This window comes from Prionailurus bengalensis, chromosome D1 (assembly GCF_016509475.1).
Source record: "Prionailurus bengalensis isolate Pbe53 chromosome D1, Fcat_Pben_1.1_paternal_pri, whole genome shotgun sequence".
Lineage (NCBI taxonomy): Eukaryota > Metazoa > Chordata > Mammalia > Carnivora > Felidae > Prionailurus > Prionailurus bengalensis.
The window spans coordinates 108,687,093-108,710,072 of NC_057346.1; the positions used below are offsets into that span (position 1 = coordinate 108,687,093).

Below are 22,980 nucleotides of genomic sequence, written 5' to 3' on the forward strand. Positions count from 1 at the left end.
GTTTTCCAATTTCTTGTTGTTTCAAACCACCACAGTGAACTTTCTCGTCATAAATGTTGCTGTGTCTCAAAGCCTTTGAACGGGAGTTGGGCTCACTTGTTTCCCCCTGTGTGTGCTTGGTGGAGGGTAAAACAGTACTGACCAAGGGGGCTCAGCCAGGGACCCTGTTCTGTCCAGCCCTCATCTGTCCACAACCTTCTTCTGCAGGACTGGAAGCTCAGGCTTGTTCCAGACCTCTCCCTCTCTAGACAAACACTATGGAGAGACTCTGAAAAACAGTGCATTTTAATGTCAACCGGATCTGAGTTTATTTTTTATTTTTTCATATATATTTTTTAAGGTTTATTTATTTTTGACAGAGAGAGACAGAGCATGAGTGGGGGAGGGGCAGAGAGAGAGGGAGACACAGAATCCGAAGCAGGCTCCAGGCTCCGAGCTGTCAGCAGAGCCCCACATGGGGCTCGAACTCACAGACCGCGAGATCATGACCTGGGCCGAAGTCAGCTGCTCAACCGACTGAGCCACCCAGGTGCCCCCGGATCTGAGTTTAAAGCGCTGCCCAAGTTGGCTCAGCCGGTTAAGCATCCGACTTCGGCTCAGGTTGAGATCTCAGGGTTTGTGAGTTCGAGCCCGAGTCGGGCTCTGTGCCGACAGCTCAGAGTCTGGAGCCTGCTTTGGATTCTGTGTCTCCCTCTCTCTCTGTCCCTGTCCTGCTCACACTCTGTCTCGGTCTCTCAAAAAGTGAATAAACGTTAAAAATATATATATTAAAAAAATGATAAAGTGCTGCCCCAGCTCCTCAAGTTCTCTGGACTTCACTATCTACAAAAAAGAAACCTCTCAGGGTTGCCAGGAGAGTGAAGTAGAAAAGGTGATGAGCTTTATAAACAAATCACACAGAAATCAGCCATTATCTTCAGCTTGTGCCTGACTGTTCTCTCCCCAGCACCAGTCAGAACCTACTCTGTTACCCACTCACATTTACCCTGCAGTGGGATGGGGCAAGGGCTCAAAATAAGACCATAAGCTTAGCTCACCCTTCTGACTTTACAGTTTGCCTGGCCCTGGCCTCATTTTCTTCACTTCTTCAGGACTTGAGCGCTAAGGTAAAGAACCAAACTCTTGGGACAGTCATTCATTCAATAACAAATATTGAGTAACTACCATACGCCAGTCATTGTGCTAACCATCGTGTGCGTCTCAATATTCTCACTGGCAAAATGAAGACCAGTCCTTCTCAAACGAGAAATGATGGGCATCCGAGGCAGAACAACTCTTTGTGTCATCTAAACAACAGGAACTGTATCTTGTCATTGGGACAAGCCCAAAATGCTCCCGCACATTTCGAAACGGCCCCTAGGGGGCATTTTCGCCCGCGACGAAGAATCCCCGGCCCACCCTCTGCGAGTCCAGGAGACGGGGAAAAGGGGAGGCCCTGTAACTGGCAGGTTTAGAATGATGCCGAGACCTAAGATGAGCAGGACCTGGGTCATGTTTCCGGGGAACAGGGCCTTACACTGGCCCCCGGACGAGCTTGTCAACATCCTTGGGGCTGTCGATTCCGACTCCTGAGTCACAACTCCTACCCCCTGTGCAGCCAAGATACAATCCAGGTTTCCGTTCCTGGCCGAGTCTGGGTTCCTGGGGAAGAAGGAATGGCGGTGCCCTCGTCCCCCAAGCCCTCGGGAAGCGAAGGGTTAACGCAGGTGGCCCCGCAGAAGCCCCTAGCACCGCTAGAGGGACCATCTCGGCCCCACCGCCAGGCGGCTTCGCGGTCACGTGGGAGCGAGGGCGGGACCCAGCGACAGGCCGACCAATAGGTTGCGCTGTCGGTGGGCGTGATAGCCAATAGGAGCAGGGAGAGGGGTCCCGGGACTAGGAAGAAACGGCGGCCGGGAGGGGGCTACTGGGACCATGGGGCTTCTGACCATTCTGAAGAAGATGAAGCAGAAAGAGCGGGAGCTGCGACTGCTCATGCTGTATCCTCCTGGACGCCGGAGCCGCGAGGGTAGCGGGGGCCCCGCCGGGCGGGCGGTGCCAGGCGCCCCCTACCGGGCGCGGGGTGCGCGGCCGGCGCGTACCAACTGCCCATTGTGCGTCACGCACGTGGGCCCTACCAATCGCTCTAGCGGGGTGGGGGGGCGTGAGGAGGTCGTACCACCGGCTCGGGGCGGGGGGTCTCCGTTGCCAAGGCCAAAGGTGAGGGCCTACAGGCGCAGCGGCTAGACTAGATATCCCTATGCAGGGGGCGGGGAGGAGGGCCGGAGGCGACTCGGATGCCACCACCCGTCGGTCTGGCCCGAGCGTGAGGCCGCTGTCCTCCCTGGCTCTGACCTTCCTCCCCTGTCCGAGGGTGCCAGACCCCGGCCCCGCCCTCAAGGTCGGAATCCCGGGGGCGTGCGGGCCCCGCCCTCGCTTTGGGGGGGGGGGAGGCGGGTGTAGACGCCTCGGGTTGTTTTCACCCCTGTGTCCAGCTGGCCGTCTGTGTGGCCCCGCGGCCGGTCGTTATCTCCTGTCCCTTCCCCAGGCTGACTGCGTGTAGGCCCGAGGGCCCCGCCGACCTTCCGAGTCCCGTTAACAGGCGCCTGCACGCCTTCTGCCCCCTCTTATCCTGGCCGCGTCGGGACTCCGCGATCCCCGAGCTGGGCGGGTTTCACCCAGAGCTCCCCTAGCAGGGGAGAAAAGACATTTAAGTGTAGACATAACTATAATAGTCCCATCATGTCTCTTTTAAAAAGCTCTCTTTTAGAAAGGCGCCGAGAATCCACCCATCCAATTAAATATTTACTGAGTGCCTACTATGTACTAGGCACTCTCCTAGGGGCTGGGGTAAAACAGCAAAACCAAACCCCACCGTCTTGGACGGTCCATAATGCTGTGGGGAGAAAGCAAATAGGTAAGCTGTATAGGACGTATGGGGGGGAAAATGCAGTTTAAATAAAGTGGTCAATGAAGGCCACAATGGAGAAATTGACAGTGGAGTAAAGATGAGGCGGTGAGGACTGAATCACGTGGATATCTAGGGAAATTTGTTGACGCAAAAGGAACTGAGCGCAAAGGTCTGGAAGGAGGAACTCAACGGGTGTGTTCAAAAGAATGTCAAGGAGGGCAGTGTGGCTGGAGAGAGTGATTACTAGATTACGAGATGAAGACAGAGGGGACTGAAGGGCCTTTTGGTTTTTGGCTTTTCCTTTCGATGAGAAGTGTGGAGAGGAAGCATGATCTCAGGTTAGGTGTGCCATTGCTCCGCCACAGGCGAGATAGGATGATGGCTTGGATCAGGGTGGAAGCAGGGAGGTGATGGAAGATGGGGAACATTTTGCCTACAGGCCTAGCAGGAATCGCTCCTGGATTGGGCACAAAGTGAGAGGGAGAGCCAAGTCAAGCCTGACTCTGGGGTTTCTGGCCAGAGCGGTTCGAAGAATGAGGAACCACTTGCTGAGATGGGGAAGGGGGGCAAGGAGCAGGTTCAGAAAGAGGAGAACTCAGGTTTGGCCACGGAAGATGCCTCTGAGACATCCTCTAAGTGCCAGATGGGCAGCTGAAGAGAGGGACTGAGTCCAGGGGAGCAGCTGGGTGGGATGTGTACTTTTAGGAGTCATTCGCATAAAGGTGGTATTTGCGGGGCACCTGGGTGGCTCAGTTGATTGAGCTTCCGGCTCTCGATTTGGGCTCAGGTCACGATCTCTTGGTTCCTGGGTTCGAGCCCCACATCGGGCTCTGCACTGGCAGTGCAGAGCCTGCTTGGGATTCTCTCCCTCTCTCTCTCTGTCCCTTCCCTGCTTGTGCATGTGCTCTTTTTTTTTTTTTTTTTTTTTTTTGGCATGTGCTCTTAAAATTAAAATAAAATAAGCTTAAAAAAGAAAAAAAACCCAGATGGTATCTGAAGCCATGGTCCTGGGTGAGAGCTCTAAGGGATGAGTGTGGACAGAGGAAAGGACCGAGCTTACCTAGATAAGAGGTCAGGGCGATGAGAACCAGGTGAGGCAGTGGAGGAGGGGGCAGGCCACTGTGTCAGGTGCTGCTGATGGTGCGGGAAGACGAGGCCTGGTTACTGCCCAGCAGGAGAAGAACACGAGGTGTTTAGGTACCTTGGTAAGAGCTGTTTCAGGGAAGCAGTGGCAGCAAAAGCCTCAAGAACGAGCAGGAAGGCAGAAATTGGAGAGGGTGCTTACAAACAATGGTTTTGAGAAGATTTGCTGTCAAGGGAAGGAAGTAAAGGAATAAGAGGGAGAAGGGATCAAGAGAGGGTGACGTTTGCTTCTCCTAAGGTGGGAGAGACACCAGCCTGTCTGCTGATGGGAATGATCCAGTGGATGATGGAGTTGGAGTTGGAGTTGGATAATCGGAGGTGAAGGCTGGGTCTCAGGAGAACTTCTTGGTTCCCCCTCATTCCACTGGTTTGAGTCGCCTGGGCCCGCTCCCAGCTGCAAGCCCCCTCGAGCGTTGGAAGGACAGAGGAGTGTGGTTCCCATTTGTTTGCGCACTCGGCAGCAGAGGGTTTGGAATGTTCCAGAAACAGAAAGGTGAGGCTGGCTACCTCCAGATATTTGCTCCTGCTGTTCCCTCTGCCTAGAATGCTCTTCCCTTAGCCCTTTGGAAAGCTGGCTTCTTATCGTTTGGGCCTCAGCCCAAGACCCCGAGAGGGGTGCCCGAGCTAACGGAAGCTCCTGCAAAGGCCCTCCCCGAAAGCCTCTTAGCTGCATTCCTTACTCACCAGGAGCTGACGGTACCTTGATTCTCATTTGTTTGCACTCTGTCGCCTGTCTCTACACTGGACTAGAAGGTGCACAGGGTGGGGACTTTGACTCTGGGGTACCCCCCCCCCCCAGCACCAGAGGAGGGCCCGGCACATAGTCAGTATTCAATAAATATTGTAGAGCGAATGAAGGAATCTTCGGTCAGGACGAGATGATAAAATCTTTATTTCTTGATACCTTCCCATTTCTCACGGGCCGATAACTTGGGGCTCAGGCACGTGCTCAACTCATTTGATACGTGGCGGGAAACGCTTGGTCCCCTAAAAGAGGGGCACGGCGGTGATGTCACCACCCTGGGCAGAGCACGGCGACTTCTCCTTAACCTGGTGTGCCCCAGAGGCCTGGACAATGCTGGCAAAACAACCATCCTCAAGAAGTTCAACGGGGAAGACATCGACACCATCTCCCCGACACTGGGCTTCAACATTAAGACCCTGGAACACCGGGGGTGAGTGGGGGCCCTGCAGCGGGCTGGCCCAGAGTAGGGCAGGGAGGGCGGGCGAGGGGCCAGGCTGACCCTCTGGCCACCCCGTTCCCGCCCAGATTCAAGCTGAACATCTGGGATGTGGGCGGCCAGAAGTCCCTGCGGTCCTACTGGCGGAACTACTTTGAAAGCACCGACGGCCTCATCTGGGTGGTGGACAGCGCCGACCGGCAGCGCATGAAGGACTGCCAGCGGGAGCTCCAGAGCCTGTTGGTGGAGGAGGTGGGCAGGCTGGCTGGCCAAGCAGGGGGGAGCCAGGCTTCCATCCAGGCCCCCACATTCTGTGCACATACGTGGATGTGTGAGCAGATTGCCTGAGGGGTCCGTGACCCCAAAGGAACACCTGGGGGGGGGGGGGAGGGCTCTGTTCCTTCACTGAGCCCTCACCAGGGACCCACCCTCGGGGAGGCAGAGACAACCTGTACATTTGGCCCAGGGAAACCCGCAGTGCTGTGGGCAGGGCATGCTATGAACTGGGACCTGGGTTAGGGTTAGGGTCCCCGCGATGTCACCGCTCCACCACCCTGAACTTCAGTTTCTGCACCGTGAATGGGGCTCTCGGGAGGCTCATCTGAGGCCAGTGGGTGGAGCTTTGGGAAGCAGCGGAGCCTGGCTCGGGAGTTGGCCTCTCCGCTGTGTGACCTCAGGCAAGGCACCTACCCTCTCTGAACCTCTACTTCCTCGTTTCTGAGCTGGGCATTATAATTAGGGTGCTCTGCTAACTTATTAGCTGGGCCAAAACGCTTTAAGTAAAATTTTAGTTTTACAGAAAAGTTGCGAAGATAGCGAAGAAACAAATACTTTTCACTCCGCTTCCCCTGTTAACCTCTTATGCAACCACCCTGCATTTGTCAAAACTTAGAAAGTAACATTAGTAAGTCACTCTTAACTAGAGATTTTACTTGGATTTCACCAGTTTTCCCACCAATCTCCTTTTTCTGCTGCAGGATTTGTCCGGGGTACGACACTGCATTTAGTTGAAAACAAGGACACTTTTACGAATGAAAGAGGAAGTTGTTAATACTTACGCAGGGACAACAGACAGCAACAGGACTGTTCTGGGCACACAGGGACAGGTCACCTGGGGTAGCAGGAGCCACCTCCAAGGGGTGTCAAGCAGGTTCAGTGAGATCATGGATGTCAGTGCTGAGCCCTGGCCTGGCACCTCGAGGCCATTTGTCAGGGCTAGACCCACCTGCTTATGTGGAGGGACTCCCGGCGGAAATACACACGTGGAACTAACTGGAAGCAGAGGCCAAGAGTGAGGCCTGTGAGGGTAGTGCACAGTTAAAGGGCAACATGAACTTGGAAGAGGGAAAGGTCACTTCCAGCAGACCCCGTGGTCTCCAGGACAGTTGCATTCATCGCGCATATCAGGTCATGGGATATGGGAGCCGTTTAGAACCAGAGGGCTTGGGGATCATCGTGTCCGTCACCCCCTCCCCATTTATGGAGGAGGAAACTGAGGCATAGAGGGGAGAGGTGCCCACTGGGCCCCAGCCTAGGGCTCCGCACCCCCCCCCCAACCCGCTCCAAGTATGGCTGGACTCACAGACCATGGCCATGGTGCTACCCCACTTGGGCCTCTCCTACCACCCCAGGGCCTTGCCTTGATCTTCCAGGTAGATCTCTGACCCCACCTGCTCTGGGTGATGAGGGGGAGGGGCCGGGCTGCCCTCTGAGTCCCCACTCCCAACCCCCCCCCCCCCCGTTTTTTTCCCCCAGCGCCTGGCTGGAGCGACCCTCCTCATCTTTGCCAATAAGCAGGACCTACCCGGAGCGCTGTCCTCTAACGCCATCTGTGAGGTGAGTCCGGGCCTTGGCACAGGTTTGTGGAGGAAAGGAGGCACACGTTTTCTTTGTTAACTTGTTCGACAAGCATTTAGTAGCCTCTCCTGTGTGGCAGGGCCTATGCAGGCCACCGGAGAGTCAGTGATTAATGAGACACGGTTGTGCCCCACAGCCTGGGGGAGGGCAGGCCTGCGAACATGATCCGTCAGGACAATAGCAGCCAGCCAGTAGTGAGTGCTCCCATGCCAGGCTCTCTGCGTGGATTATCTTGACATTCAGTCCTCACCCCAGCCTCACGGACTAGGAACTGTTACTATCACTCTGTAGATGGCGAAGCACGTTTAGAGAAGCTAGGCGACTCACCCAGGGTCACACAGCCAGGGAGCAGACAAGCCCGGATTTAAACACAGGCCTCTGTGTCCCCAAATTATATCGATCCTACTTCTGATTCTAGAGCTTGAAGCAGCAGCATGAGAAAGAGTAGGGTTAGAATCTTGGTTCTGTCACTTACTAGCTGTGTGACCTGAGGCAGGTTGCTTAAGCTCTCTGAGGTATTCTAAGTAAAATGCCCAACAATCCCTGGCTCCTTGGGCCTTGGGAAGAGTGGATGGGAGGACGTTTGTGGGGCTCGTAGCACAATGCCTGGATCCTAGCAGATGCTCAGGAGCCTGCGTCCCTGTTCAGTTACTGAGGGGTAGCGCCGGTGGGGTTGGGTGCCGCCGGTGGGGTTGGGTGCCCAGAGCCCAGGTGCCCTGAGGGGCTGACAGATCTTCCCCAGGGGCCAGGGGAGGCTCCTGAGAGCAGGCCCTAAAGGGAGGCATGGATTTCCCGTGGGCCAGGAGAGGGAAGAGGCGGTGAGTGGGCAGGGCCTGTGGTCCCCAGGGCCCACCGTCATCTTCCCCCCTCCCAGGCCCTGGAGCTGGACTCCATCTACAGCCACCACTGGTGCATCCAGGGCTGCAGCGCCGTCACCGGGGAGAACCTCCTACCTGGCATCGACTGGCTCCTGGATGACATTTCCAGCCGCGTCTTCACGGCCGACTGAACCACTCCAGACGTTCCCCCCCCCACCCCCACACCTCACAGTCCAGCCCCCTCCCCCGGCCCTCATCAGGCACCATCCACGGGGGGGATGGCAGTCGGCCAGGCTGACTAACACCCCCCGCCCCACTCCGTAACCTGCTGCTGCTAACACTACCCACTGCTTCTCGGCGGCCGGCTCCCGTGGCCGGAGGGCTGCCTCCCTGGCTGTCACCCTGGCTCCTGACCCGGCCCGCCTGCGGAGGAGAGGGCTGGGGCTGGGAGGGGGCCGCCTCTGCTGCTACCAAGGCTGTGGGCCTCATCCTTTGCTCAGCTGTGAGAATAAACCGTTCCCTGCCCCACTTCCTGGTAGAGTCGTGCGTTGATCCAGCAGCTTTAAGACCCCCACCCGGAGCCCAGGGCGCAGCAGGGCACAGAAAGGAACGGGTCATTTCAATCAGAGGGTTAACCGCGGCAGTGTCACAGGGACAGACAAAGAATGAGGGGAGCACAGGACAGGGCGGCAACGAATCCCACTTGGAAGAGTCCAGGCAGGCTCCCCAGAGGGACTGACGTTAAAGGCGAGAAAGACACAGAGATTTGCTCCTAAACTGGTGTTAGGATTCCTTCCTGGAGAGGGAATGTGCAAAATCCGGGCTCTGTTAGGGTGGACGAGGGGAAATTGGCGTCAGGTAGACAAACTCAGAACATAACCTGTCCTACCGTGTCCTCTGTGTGAGACACTCTGTGGTCCCCGCGGTCCCAAGCCCTATGGTGCGTGAGCACACCCAGGCTCCAGAGCCAAACCCCAGCTCTGCCACTCAACGGATGATGCTGAGCAAGTTGCCTAACCTGTCTGTGCCACAGTGTCCCCGTCTGGGGGAGAGATCCGTGGCACCGACCTGCTAAGTTTGGGACAAGGACCAAATGGGTGGGTGTCTTGTGTGTCACAAGCACTGCACAGTGTTAGCTATAATTATCACTATTTGAACCGGTAAGAGCCCAAGCAGATCCAGTGGATGTGAATTCAGCCATCCACTGATCCAGATGAGTCATCGCAGGGTTCAAGTCCTCCGGGGGCGCCCTTAGTAGTAACCAGCATCCTTGATTTAAAGCATGAATTATGCATGGGTGGAGAAAAAGAAGAAAGTAACAAGGCCATACTCATTACCAAGGCTTGCAGATGGGGAGTGTGAGCTGTGGCAGAAAGCCTGCATCCTGCACTCAGCCCGGTGGGAACGTGGGGAGCCCTGCTGGCAGCGGGAATCTGCAACTTGCCTCCCTCTGCTCCTCCCGCTGATGGAAATGGTGGTGCTCCTCCCGTCGATGGAAGTGGTGGAGCTGGCGTCTGAAGGCCGGGGGCGGGGGGAAACTGATCTAGATAGGAACGGGGCTTTGTGGAGTTATTTCTAGAAAATGTATTGTAAGCCCCGGAGGGTGAAGGGGGCAACAGCTGAAACATCCGCAGTGTTCTGGTCTCAAGGCTGTCGAACGCGACAGCATCACGAGGTACAGAGCCCCGTGCTCCCCCAGAAGGCAGTTAAGAAACAGACCCACTGTAATTGCCTGGCAGTCCGTGAAACTGCACGCGCTCCCTGCGTGCTTGCACATAAACACCAGATGTGGGTCTCGTTAATGTTTAAGACCCTTTGTGCTCCCTTTCATACTTTGAGGCTCTTTGCTTATTTATATCTAATGGAACATGAAATAAAGGCTACGTGCAGACCCTGGCTGCCGCTACCCTCTCGCAGAGGCTCTGTGCCCCGCTTAGAGCCTGGAGCCTGCTTCAGATTCTGTGTCTCCCTCTCTCTCTGCTCCTCCCCCGCCTGTGCTCTCTCTCTCTCTCCTCTCTCTCAAAAATAAATAAATAAACACTTATAAATAAACAAAGCAAATGGGTCTGCAGAGGTGTGTACCGTTCAAGGGGATATCCCATCTCAGCGCCCTCCCCCACACCTCCTGGTTATCTACCCTCTGCCTGAGCCTCCACAAGTCTTATTTGGGAGTTTCCTTGACCTCTGTCTGGAGACCGGCAGTACGGTGGCCACACATCTGAGTTCCAGCACCAGGAGTGGCCATGAGCACTTGAGGGCCTGACTCACACTACTGCTTTTAAGCTTCACACCCTGGCGGCGGTGGTTATCAGTCAGGGTTCTCATCGGCCTGCCCCAGATACTGATCACAACTGCCCCCAGCCAACTGGATGGTTCTTGGAAGGACACCCGGAACTCATGGTCTCCCCGACGGAGGTCTCAGGATGCCAGACGTCAGGAGTGCCCAGGGGCTGGGCAGCTAAATCTGCGGCCAACACTGCACACCAGGAACAAATTGGTCCCCTTGCCAGACACTGTGCCCTCGGTCCCTCACTCAAGGTACTCAGGCTTCAGGAGAGAGTCCCCCACCCCGGCCCAGGAGCTGGGGCAAGGAAAGGAGCCAACACCTTCGGATTCTGCGGCAGGAGGCTGAAGGGCTACACATATAGAGAACTATCTTCAAACAAAGATATGGTGCTAACAGAGAGAAGGGGGTGAATGCTGGACAGGCCCAGAAGAGAAAAAAAGAAATATCCACTGCAGGAGATTCTATTATAAAACACCCTCTATTATAAACCTAGAGATGAGAGATTTAGGCTCCAGTAATTAAAGGAAACCCATACAGCTGGTAAGAAGTGTGACCTCAGGGGTGCCTGGGTGGCTCAGTCATTCTTGAGCTCAAGAGCCCCAACAGGCTCTGTGCTGACAGCTCGGAGCCTGCAGCATGCTTTACATTCTGGGTCTCCCTCTCTTTCTGCCCCTCCCCTGCTCACACTCTCTCTTTATTTATTTCAAAAATAAATAAACATTAAAAAAAAAAGTCATTTGCAACTATGTGGATGGAACTGGAGGGTATTATGCTAAGCGAAATTAGAAAGACAAATATCATATGACTTCGCTCACATGATGAATTTAAGATACTAAACAGATGAACAGAAGGGAAGGGAAGGAAAAATAATATAAAAACAGGGAGCAGGACAAAAGTAAGAGACTCTTAAAAATGGAGAACAAACAGAGGATTGCCAGAGGGGTTGCGGGAGGAGGGATGGTCTAAATAGGTCAGGGGGTGGGGCGCCTGGGTGGCGCAGTCGGTTAAGCGTCCGACTTCAGCCAGGTCATGATCTCGCGGTCGGTGAGTTCGACTTCAGCCAGGTCATGATCTCGCGGTCGGTGAGTTCGAGCCCCGCGTCAGGCTCTGGGCTGATGGCTCAGAGCCTGGAGCCTGTTTCCGATTCTGTGTCTCCCTCTCCCTCTGCCCCTCCCCCATTCATGCTCTGTCTCTCTCTGTCCCCAAAATAAATAAAAAAAACGTTGAAAAAAAATTTTTTTTAAATAAATAAATAAATAAATAGGTCAGGGGCATTAAGGAATCTACTCCTGAAATCATTATTGCACCATGTGCTAACTTGGATGTAAATTAAACTATAAACAAATTAATTAATTGATTAAAAAAATGAAAGAAAATGCTATCAAAAAAAAAAAAAAAGAAAGAAAAAAGAAGAAAAAAAGTGTGACTTCAGAACTTGTGAAGCCATCCTGCCTCTCTGGAATTCTCTTTTGCTTCCCCTACGTTTCCTGAAAACATGAATTATCGAATCCTATGGAGGGAGACAGGGAATGATTTGGCTACAACTGGCACACTTTGGACACAGTGAAAGGTGGGTGGATAGATGAAAGCAGAGAATTGGGAAGCAGAGGGGAAGCTGGCGATGCTTGATGGGGCGGGTTTGACCTCGGGTCCCAGCTGAACGATCCAACCTCCCCAGCTTCAACCCCCCAGTTCACGCTTTACCAACAACCGTGAACTTTTTAGACGCTCCCTGGCCGCCCGCCTGGGCCGAGAACTGCGCCGTCACTTGCGACTGCTCCCTAGGCCCCAGGAAGGAGGGCGCAAGCCTGGCTGAGGCGGTGGCTGGCGGAGGCTGACCCGGAGGGGCGGGGGCGGCGTGGAGGAGGCAGAGGTCGGCGGTCAGCTCCGCTCCAGCTCGGTTGCCATGTCCCGCCAGGCGAAGGACGACTTTCTGCGGCACTACACCGTCTCCGATCCCCGGACCCACCCCAAAGGCTACACCGAATATAAAGTGACCGCGCAGGTGAGGTGGGGCCCGGCGGGGACCTTTACCCTTTTAACTAGAGGGGGGCCGGGTTTTACCTTAAGGCAAGGAGCAGCTGGAAGCTCCCTTTTTAGACGACAGAAATGGATTTCCCCTTTAAGGGGAGGCTGCGGTAAGAGCCTTCGTTTACTTCTTTAGCCTTCAGGGGGCGAGGCCCTGGGAGGGCGCTGTCCTTTTAAAAGGGCGTGGACGGCAGTTCTTGGAGTGGGAGGGGTGGGTTCCCACGCCGGACGTGTGGTGTCTTCACTTCAGGCTGTGAATTTCTCTAAATTAAGAGGAAAGCTCTGTTCCATCCAAATATCAGTTCTCCAGTCTCTTGGAGTTAAGTTTTGTTAACTGGTTTGTTTGATGTTTACATAAAAGTTCCTTTTTAAAAGACTTTCATTTTTAATTCTTCAGAAAACACCGCTCTATGGCTTTAAAAATTCATACAGTTCAAAAGAATCTGAAGAGTAAGTCTCTATCTTCACGGTCCTAGCAGGAGGTCAGTAGATAAAGACGAAAGTTGACGTATGTAGCAGTAACAACGTTTATAAGCACAGTTTATAGATACTTGGGGGAAACCAAGAGAAAAATTAAAAAATGGAAGCAGTATAAAAGAGTACCTGTAGAATGACATACAAGAATTGGTTGGGGAAGACTTCGCTATAAATTGTTTTGTACCTTTAGAATTTTGAACTAGGCAACTATTAAACTGGTGCATTAGTAACTGTTAAAAGGATGCAGAAACTCAAAGATACTTCCAAAGTGATTTAAGTGCAGAATCCTAGATGTTTAAAATGAGCTTTCCCCATATCCTTTATGCCTTAACTTTGGCCTAAAAACACAAAAAGATTGCCCTTAGAAAGATGAGACGGAGGGGGGTGGGAAGGGTGTGGCAAGGAGCTGTAGCCTTTTCCTAGAAGTCTTTCTGTTGAAGCACTTTTAAACAAGTAAATGCATTGTTTTGATATATTTTTTGTAACTTTTAAAGATAAATAATTTTCCCTCCCTTACCATCCCCACCTGTCTGCCATTTTTGTGAGAGCCAATGCAGCTAGTTTCTTATTTATCCTTGCAGATAAACCCTATATTTAAAAGCAAATATGTCAGAGGCGCCTGGGTGGCTCAATCCGTTAAGCCTCCGGCTCTTGATTTAGGCTCAGGTCATGGATCTACTCCCGAGGTTCATGAGATCAAGTCCTGAGTCAGGCTCTACACTGACAGCTCAGAGCCTCCTTGGGATTCCCCCCTGCCCCGACCACCTCTGCCTCTACCCTGTTCGTTCTCTCTCTCTCTCTCTCTCTCTCTCTCTCTCTGCCTCCACCCTGCATTCTCTCTCTCAAAATAAACAAACTTAAAAAAAATGAGGTATGTCACAAAATTCTACTGACACTAATATTACACTTTATATTAACTTTATGTTGAATTTAAATGAAAACTTACAAAAGAAAAAAAAAAGATAATCACCTGACAAACCAAAAAATAATAAAAATTTTTAAAAAGACTATTTTAAAAAGCAGATATGTGTATCATTTTATTATTGACACACAGTGACGTACTACAAGTCACTTGCCGGTATTCTTCCTTTTTTTTTTTTTTTTATTTCCCCTTGTAAATTTTTAAAAACTGACACATAATTTACATACATATGCCCAAATCTCAAGTGCATAGCCCAGTAATTTTTACATTACATATGTATACGTCTGTGCAGGCAGCGCTCAGACCAGGATATAGACAGTCTTTTTTTGTTCCTTCCCAATCTATAGTCCTACTCCCACAGAGGTAACCACTGACCTGACTTCTCTTGCCACAGATTAGTTTTGTCTGTTCTTGAACCTCATACAAATGGAATCATCCACAGCAAGTACTCTTTTGTGTCTGGCCTTCGTCACTGTCTATATGGTGTTTTTGGAATTCATCTGTGTTGTTACATGTATAAGTATTCTTTTTTCACTGCCATGTGGTATCAGTCCCTTGTATAAATACACCACCATTTCTTTATTCGTTCTGCTGTTATTGGACATTTGGGTTGTATCTAAAAAGTGTTTTAGTTGCTACAAGTAGAGTTGTATGAACACATGTACAAGTCTTTTTATGGGCATGTGCACCCATTTCTTCTTGGTATGTACTTAGGAGTGGAATTAGTGGGTCATTTGATAGGTACCTGTGTAGTTGTTCTAGAAATTACCAGTTTGGGGGGCACCTGGGTGGCTCAGTCGGTTAAGCATCTGACTCTTGGTTTCGGCTCAGGTCATTATCTCCCGATGGTTGGTGAGTTCGAGCCCTGAGTAGGGCTCCGTGCTGCCAACGCAGAGCCTGCTTGGGTTTTTCAGTCTCTCCTTCCCTCTCTCTCTCTCCCTCTCTGCCCCTACCCGGCTTGTGCTCGCCCACACTCTCTCTCAAAATAAATAGACTTTAGAAATTACCAATTTTCGGGGCACCTGCCTGGCTCTTTCAGTAGAGCTTGGGGTTGTGAGTTTGAGCCCCATGTTGGGTGTAGAGATTACTTAAAAATAAAATCTGAAGAGGGACGCCTGGGTGGCTCAGTCGGTTGAGCGTCCAACTTGGGCTCAGGTCATGATCTCACGGTTCGTAGGTTCGAGCCCTGCATCGCGTTCTGTGCTGACAGCTCAGAGCGTGGAGCCTGTTTCAGATTCTGCGTCTCCGTCTCTCTGCCCCTCCCTTGCTTGTGCTCTGCCTCTGTCTCAAAAATAAACATTAAAAAAAAATTTTTTTTTAATCTGAAGAGAAGAGAAGGAAGAGAAAAGAGAAAGAAATCACTGGTTTTTAAAAGTGGTTATACTGTTTTATACTCCTGTTCTCACCAGCACTTGATATCATGAGCATCTTTAATTTTCAGCATTCTAGGCTGGTGGATGTGTAACATCTGATTGCACTATAATTTGCATTTCTCTGATGACTAATGATGTTGAGCATAGTTTCATAATCTTATTGGCCATTCAAACACCTTCTTTTGTGGAAGGTGCCTGCTCAAACATTTTGCCCAATTTTAATTTTTTTTAGTGTGTGTGTGTTTTGTTTTTTTAGAGAGAGACAGAGCACAAGTCGGGGAGGGGCAGAGAGAGAAGGAGACAGAATCTGAAGCAGGCTCCAGGCTCTGAGCTGGTGGCACAGAGCCTGACGTGGGGCTCGAACTCACAGACTGTGAGATCATGACCTGAGCCAAAATCAGACGCTTAACCGACTGAGCCACCCAGGCGCCCCTATTTTGCCTAATTTTAAAAGTTGAGTTATCTTTTTAGTATTGAACTGTAGGAGTTCTTTATATATTCTGGATATGAGGGTTTTTTTTTTTTTTTTTTTGTCAGGTATATATATTCCTCAAAAGTTTTTTTTTTTTTAATTTTTTTTTTCAACGTTTATTTATTTTTGGGACAGAGAGAGACAGAGCATGAACGGGGGAGGGGCAGAGAGAGAGGGAGACACAGAATCGGAAACAGGCTCCAGGCTCTGAGCCATCAACCCAGAGCCTGACGCGGGGCTCGAACTCACGGGCCGCGAGATCGTGACCTCTCCAGGCTCTGAGCCATCAGCCCAGAGCCTGACGCGGGGCTCGAACTCACGGGCCGCGAGATCGTGACCTGGCTGAAGTCGGACGCTTAACCGACTGCGCCACCCAGGCGCCCCTCCTCAAAAGTTTTTAAATCTAGTTTCTTTTACCCAACATATTTCAGGCAAGTTTGTTGTGAAAAGCAAAAGCCAGGGTTTTGGTCCTAGCTGTCCCTCTTACTTGCTGTGTGATTTTTAAAGAATTTTTATTTTTATTTTTTATTAAAAAAAAATTTTTTTTTCAACGTTTATTTATTTTTGGGACAGAGAGAGACAGAGCATGAACGGGGGAGGGGCAGAGAGAGAGGGAGACACAGAATCGGAAACAGGTTCCAGGCTCCGAGCCATCAGCCCAGAGCCTGACGCGGGGCTCGAACTCACGGACCGCGAGATCGTGACCTGGCTGAAGTCGGACGCTTAACCGACTGCGCCACCCAGGCGCCCCAAGAATTTTTATTTTTAAATTTTTTTTTTTCAACATTTATTTATTTTTGGGACAGAGAGAGACAGAGCATGAACCGGGGAGGGGCAGAGAGAGAGGGAAACACAGAATCGGAAACAGGCTCCAGGCTCTGAGCCATCAGCCCAGAGCCTGACGCGGGGCTCGAACTCACGGAGCGCGAGATCGTGACCTGGCTGAAGTCGGACGCTCAACCGACTGCGCCACCCAGGCGCCCCAAGAATTTTTATTTTTAACTGAGGTTTAGTTGACAGACGGTATTATGTTATTTTCAGGTGTACCACATAGTGATTCGACGCTTATGATGAAATGTTGACCACAATAAGTGTAGTTGACCATCTGTCGCCATAGAAAATTATTGCAGTATTGGGGCACCTGGGTGGCTCAGTCTGTTAAGCGTCCGACTTCAGCTCAGGTCATGATCTCGTGGTTCGTGACTTCGAGCCCCGCGTCGGGCCCTGTGCTGATGCCTCGGAGCCTGGAGCCTGTTTCAGATTCTGTGTCTCCCCCTCTCTCTGCCCCTCCCCCACTCCCACTCTGTCTCTGTCTCTGAAAAATGAATAAATGTTAAAAAAAATTTTAAAAAGGGGCGCCTGGGTGGCTCAGTCGGTTAAGCGGCCGACTTCAGCTCAGGTCATGATCTCGCGGTCCGTGAGTTCGAGCCCCGCGTCAGGCTCTGTGCTGACGGCTCAGAACCTGGAGCCTGTTTCAGATTCTGTGTCTCCCTCTCTCTGACCCTCCCCCGTTCATGCTCTGTCTCTCTCTGTCTCAAAAATAGATAAATGTTAAAAAAAATTTTTTTTTAAATAAAAATAAAAATAAATTAAAAAAAAAGAAATATAATACAGTGGGGGTGCCTGGGTGGCTCAGTCGATTGAGCTTCCGACTTCAGCTCAGGTCATGATCTCACAGCTCATGAGTTCAAGCCCTGCGTCGGGGCTGACAGCTTAGAGCCTGGAGCCTGCTCCGGATTCTGGGTCTCCCTCTCTTTCTGCCCGTGACCCACTCGCATTCTGTCTGTCTCTCTCAAAAATAAATAAACATTAAAAAAATTAAAAAAAAAAAAAAGGTGGGGGGGGGCTCCTGAGTGGCTCAGTTGGTTGAGCGTCTGACTTCGGCTCAGGTCATGATCTCACAATTTGTGAGTTCGAGCCCCGCGTCAGGCTCTGTGCTGACTGCCCGGAGCCTGGAGCCTGCTTCGGAGTCTGTGTCTCCCTCTTTCTCTGCCCCTGCCTCACTTGCACTCTGTCTCTCTCTGTCTCTCAAAAAGAAATAAAAATGTAAAAAAAAAAATTTTTTAATTAAAAAAAAAAAAAGAAATGTAACATAGCGAATACAGGGCCTTCTTTCCACCTCAGACCCCAGTCTGCCCTTCCAGAAGGTCACAACCCCAGTGATGGTTCTTCTGTGTTCAGGCGTGTTTGCCCGCAGCGTCTCCCTCACTTAAGGAAGGAGGGGCTCCTGGGACGGAACCTGATTCTTTGGAGAACCTGAGGTTCTTTGGTTTCAGTATGAGATTCAGGGACTTGGCCCTTTGAAGGAGCTGAAATAGTGCTCACTTAGGTGGTACGTAGGCCACAGTTGGAACGACGCAGAGAAGGTTAGTGTGGCCGCTGCATGTAATTCACGAAGGAACTGAGATCAAAGTTGGGCCGAGGACCGAGGGGTGTGGACGGGTCCTTAGGGACCCTCGCGTTGGGCAGATGACGAAACTGGCGTATGGTCGAAAAACTGCTCCAAGCCACACAAAGCCTCAAAGCCAGGACACCTTGATAGCCGTGGTCAACAGCCAAAGGCCACTGCCCTTTTGAGAGGGGGCTGGGAGGTACCTGGGGCCTCCCTGGATTTTACTGGGTGATGGGGTGTCAGATGTCAGTCTCTGGACTCACCTGGTTCTTGCCTTTCTTCCTCAGTTCATCTCAAAGAGGGACCCAGAGGATGTCAAAGAGGTGAGGCTCCTCGGAGGAAGGGGGACCATTCCCCGATTCCAGATGCAGGAGCAGTAAAGGAACAACTGATCACTCCGCAGCCCTGGGAGGAGGGGTGCTACGCCCCAATCTGCACACCCACGCTGGGGCCAGGCGGGAGGGGGGCGGGGAAGCCTCTTTCCACTGTTGCCGGCCTGGGTCAAGTCTTGTGTCCCCCTTAGGTGGTGGTCTGGAAGCGGTACAGTGACTTCCGCAAGCTGCACGGAGACCTGGCCTACACCCACCGCAACCTCTTCCGCCGCCTGGAGGAGTTCCCGGCCTTCCCCCGTGCCCAAGTGTTTGGTGAGTGTTCATCCTGGCATTCAGGCCGCAGATGGAGGGACAGGTGGGCAAAGGGGAGCCCTGCTGGTGGGGGCTGGATGAGGGGAACCCAGACCGCCAGCAGAGACACTTTTGGGGAGCTGAAGGGCCCCTCGAGACAGCCTCCTTCCACACAGGGGGAAACTGAGGCTCAGAGCAGCCTAGCCTTTAGTGTGCGTCTCAGGCCCTTTAACATTCCGTCTTCGTTAGCCCCATTTTCAAGACAAGGCCGCTGGGACGCAGGGTCATGAAGGGGCTTGGCCTGTAAATGGCTAGAACCAGAATGCCTCCCCACAAGCCGGTGTTTCCTCCAGACCCTCGCTGTCCAAAAGCAGCAGCTGTGAGCCAGACGTGGTGAGTCTGAGCTGAGGTGTGCCTGTGGGTTGAATGCGCACTGAAATCGAATGTAAATTATCCTGATAGCTTATCTATGGATCCCGTGTCCAAAGGAGATTATTTTGGTTGCTTGGGTGAAGTGAAACATATATATAAAGCATTTCACTTAATTCAATATAAAGATATTTATTTATATATTTATATTTATGTATTTATTTATATATTTTGTAGAGAGACTCTCTTATTTATTTATTTTGAGAGAGAGAGAGAGAGAGTGTGTGTGTGTGTGTGTGTGTGTGTGTGTACAGGAGAGGCAAGAGAAGGAGAGAGAGAATCCCAAGCAGGCGCCACGCTGATGGCTGACACAGGGCTCGAACCCATGAACCTTGAGATCGTGACCTGAGCGGACACCAAGAGTCGGACGCTTAACCAACTGAGCCCACCCAGGCGCCCCAAATGGAATATATTATTAACACCGAGCTAACCTGTTTCTTTTTACCTTTTTTTTTTTTTTTTTAACATGGTGACTAGAAAATGACAAATTACGTATGCCACTCGTGGTGTATTTCTGGGTGGCCGGGACTGATCCGTTACTTGCATCTGTAGACTCGCGTGAGCTACCCTTTCACAGCAAGAAGAAGGCTTGCTGCTGGCAGGTCATGCCAGGCTGTGGGCAGCGCAGCCAGCTGCTCCCCTGGCAGCATGATGACGAGGTCAGAGCTAGGTGACTCTGCAGGACATCTAGAACAGAGCAGGGCAACCGTAAACACAGAGCTACCTGCTCTGTGACCTTGGCCGAGTCACTTCTCTCTCTGAGCCTTACTTTCCTCTCCGTCACATCAAAACCGTCTGAAACTATTTTGTTTCTTGCTGGCTGTCTGCCCCGCCTGTCTAGGATGGGATATCCATGAGAGCAGAGGCCTTGCTTTTCTCTCTTTCGCCTTCTCAACACCAATCTAGCGCATTAGTAGGTGCTCGATAAACATCTGGCAAATGGATGACTAGGGAGCTCGGTCCCTGCTTGCAAGCACCCTCACCCCACCTCCCCGGGAGGAGCCAGGGAAGATTATGGGGAGGACGGCAGCAGGCTGCTGGGATCCTCTCCGGCTGAACCAGGAAAGTGACCCCTGTGGATCACTGCCTCTCTCCCCACCCCTTGCCTTGGGGCGGCTGCAGGCCGGTTCGAGGCCTCAGTGATTGAGGAGCGGCGGAAGGGGGCCGAGGACCTGCTTCGCTTCACGGTGCACATCCCTGCACTCAACAACAGCCCCCAGCTCAAGGAGTTCTTCCGGGTGCGTGTACCTGCTGTCCCTCTTCCCGGGTACCTGGGAAACCTACCTGCCCTCAAGGCCGCGCTGGAGATTTCCCCATCCCTGTCTTTCTCTCCCGCAGGGTGGGGAGGTAACCCGGCCCTCTGACATGTCCAGGGACCTACATATCCTGCCACCCCCTCTGATCCCCACACCGCCCCCTGAGGAACCCTGGTTGCCCCAGCCGCTCCCTGCAGAGAGGAGAGGCCTTGAGGAACTGGAGGTGCCAGGTACATGGCGGGTGGGGAGGGCGGCAGGGCTGGAGGGTCTGGGGGTGGTGATGGGCACACACTTGCTCCCCAGTAAAGATTTTCCCCAGTAAAAATTCTGGGGTGTGTTCCAGCCCCTCTACCATTAACCTGCTGAGGAGCTCTAGCCAGGCCATTTTCCTTCTCTAGGCTATAGTTTCTTAATCTGTACAAGGGGTACACAGCCCTAAACGTGGGCTTATCTGTGCCCTTGGGTGCCACAAGGATTTAATGAGAGGCAATTCCATTTTGAAAGCTGGGAAATGATAAGGACAGGCATGAAGTGTCACCAATGATCTATTCCTCAGCGGATCCCCCACCATCCAGCCCTGCCCAGGAGGCCCTGGATCTCCTCTTTAACTGTGGGAGCACCGAGGAGGCATCCGGTTCCCCTGCCCGAGGCCCCCTCACAGAGGCTGAGCTTGCCCTCTTCGACCCCTTCTCCAGGGAAGGTAACAAGCTGGGACAAGCAGAGGGGGGCTGATGTGGGGGCAAGGAGAGTAGGCAGAGCCACCAACTAGCTTGTGTCGTGCCTGTGTGAATCCTAGAAAGGAGCCCCCCTTCGGGCAGCTGGCAGCCTTAGAATCGGAAGCAGGTCCCCACCCCCCATACTCCCCCCTGCCCTGTGCCAGGGGACATAAGCTGGAGGCCCTTGGACAGTGGGCAACCACAGAGGAAGGAAATGAGCCACCTCCCACCGTGGGATCTCCTCCCCCCTGAGAAAGCTTTGGAACAGGCAGGGGTCACCCTGTCTTCGGAGGGTTTGAGTTCCTTTCATTGGAAGCCCAAGGTGGGGGTTTCCGGGCTGGCTTGGGGTCATGCTGCAGATCTTGAAGGCAGGAGAGGCCTGTTGATCGGGGAGGGGTGAGGCTTGGGCTCAGAGAGCAGCACGGGAGGCCCTGCAGCAGCTGCTGGCAGGTGGAGGCACCACAAGACCCCCCTGCCCCCGTGGAAGGGGGAAGGCCCCCCATGGAGGGGGTTCTCAACTGAAGTTGTAAGACCTGAGATTCTCTGAATCCCTTATTCTAACGTTCCAAGGTTTGGAGCCTTTCTATCCTTGGCCTGGTATGGTTGCTCTAGCATCCTTCCATTAAACTTTGTGGAGAGAATTCTTACGTTTGTAGATCAACTATAGTCAGGAGAGGAGTAGGCCCAGTGACCCAAACCTCACAAACTAATGTTAGTGCGCCCCCAAGGAAAGAATTAGGAAGGTCATTGTTTTTGTTTTTACAAAAGCAAAGGACTGCATCAATTAAATAGGTCATGGCTAGTTTGCTATGCACAAATGGCTCTTGAGTTGCTCAGGCACTGCTTCCCTCCACGTGGAACAGGTTGGTACCTTGATGGGCAAGAGGGTTCTGGGGATGGGCAGCAGGCCCTGGGAAAAGGAGGGCCAGTCTGGCCTGAGTCCTCCATATCTGATTGTAGAAGGTGCGGGCCCCAGTCCAACCCACCTGGGTGAGCTGGCAGCAATGGAGGCGGGGTCTGAAAGGCTGGACCAGGAACCCTGGGAGCCTGGAGGGCAGGAGGAGGAAGAGGAGGAGGAAGAACGGCCCGTCCCTGCATATCTGAGCCAAGCCACAGAGCTCATCACCCAGGCTCTGCGGGATGAGAAGGCAGGTGCCTACCCTGCAGCCCTGCAGGGCTATCGGGACGGCGTGCACATCCTGCTACAGGGGGTTCCCGGTGAGTAGGCCTGGAAGGTGGAAGGTCAGGCCCAGAGTCTCAGATGGTGCAGCGAAGGTGCGGGAAGGTGCAAAACAAGCAAGTCCAGGGGAGAAGTGTTGTCCCTGACCAGGTATATAACCTTGGGCAGTTTCTTTACCTCTTGTGGCCTCAATTTTCTTATTTGTAAAATGGGGAGAATAGATCTGATTCCCAGGGAGCGGGGGAGCAGCGGGGCGGGTGGGGAGGGGGGGAGATGCACGCTGATGCTCTGTGAACTGTAAGGGGCTGGACCAGGGGTTCTGAACCCAGGTGTCTCAGCTGAACCATTCTCTCTCCATAGGTGACCCATCACCTGCCCGCCGGGAGGGTGTGAAGAAGAAGGCAGCTGAATATCTAAAGCGGGCAGAAGAAATTTTGCACCTGCGTCTGTCCCAACTCCCCCCGTGAGAGGACATGAACCCCTACCCAGGACTAGCTCCAGCACTGCCAGCTACTCCCTTTTACTGTCCCTGGGGCCTGGCCCTATATCCTGGTCTTGTAACTCTGGGGGTCATTTCTGTATGTAACTGGACCAAGAAAGAGACAAATAATGAATTTGAAGCTCCTTGACCACATCTGCCACCTTGGAATCGGGACTCCTACTTGTGAGCCTGTCTTGTGTGAGCAGCATCTCTGGCCCTAAACGAGCTGTTTACCCATCTAGAACAGGGTTCTGCAAACTACGGCCAGCAGCCACATTTTGCCTAAGTGCCTTTTTCTGTAAGGCCCATGAGCTAGAAAGGTTTTTACATTTTTTAATAGTTGAAAAAAAAATCAAAAGAATAGTATTCTGTGACAGGTGAAAATTCCACGAAATTTAAGTATCTAAGAATAAAATGTGGAACACAATCAGGCTCATTCGTTTAATACTGTCTGT

At 52.3% G+C, this 22,980-nt stretch overlaps 2 protein-coding genes across 2 annotated transcripts; both read left to right on the forward strand.

Moving 5' to 3' along the window:
* Positions 1-1,452: 1,452 nt before the first annotated feature.
* On the forward strand, positions 1,453-8,417 carry ARL2 (ADP ribosylation factor like GTPase 2). The gene is made up of 5 exons (XM_043581650.1): positions 1,453-1,979; positions 5,098-5,208; positions 5,304-5,466; positions 6,970-7,050; positions 7,946-8,417. The coding sequence occupies exons 1-5, from the start codon at positions 1,915-1,917 to the stop codon at positions 8,078-8,080; spliced, it is 555 nt and encodes a 184-aa protein (XP_043437585.1). The 5' UTR covers positions 1,453-1,914; the 3' UTR covers positions 8,081-8,417.
* Positions 8,418-11,944: 3,527 nt separating this feature from the next.
* SNX15 (sorting nexin 15) lies at positions 11,945-22,952 on the forward strand. Its single transcript, XM_043581653.1, has 8 exons — positions 11,945-12,181; positions 18,128-18,163; positions 18,364-18,484; positions 20,015-20,130; positions 20,231-20,378; positions 20,705-20,848; positions 21,825-22,082; positions 22,405-22,952. The coding sequence occupies exons 1-8, from the start codon at positions 12,083-12,085 to the stop codon at positions 22,509-22,511; spliced, it is 1,029 nt and encodes a 342-aa protein (XP_043437588.1). The 5' UTR covers positions 11,945-12,082; the 3' UTR covers positions 22,512-22,952.
* The last annotated feature ends 28 nt before the right edge of the window (positions 22,953-22,980 follow it).

Excerpts from the sequence above, each read along its gene's own strand:
- ARL2 (XM_043581650.1), top strand. The coding sequence starts at position 1,915 with ATGGGGCTTCTGACCATTCTGAAGAAGATGAAGCAGAAAGAGCGGGAG. Across the intron at positions 1,980-5,097 it reads GAGCTGCGACTGCTCATGCT|AGGCCTGGACAATGCTGGCA; the intron begins GTATCCTCCTGG and ends GGTGTGCCCCAG. Across the intron at positions 5,467-6,969 it reads AGAGCCTGTTGGTGGAGGAG|CGCCTGGCTGGAGCGACCCT; the intron begins GTGGGCAGGCTG and ends TTTTTCCCCCAG.
- SNX15 (XM_043581653.1), top strand. The coding sequence starts at position 12,083 with ATGTCCCGCCAGGCGAAGGACGACTTTCTGCGGCACTACACCGTCTCC. Across the intron at positions 18,164-18,363 it reads ACCCAGAGGATGTCAAAGAG|GTGGTGGTCTGGAAGCGGTA; the intron begins GTGAGGCTCCTC and ends TGTCCCCCTTAG. Across the intron at positions 20,849-21,824 it reads CGACCCCTTCTCCAGGGAAG|AAGGTGCGGGCCCCAGTCCA; the intron begins GTAACAAGCTGG and ends ATCTGATTGTAG.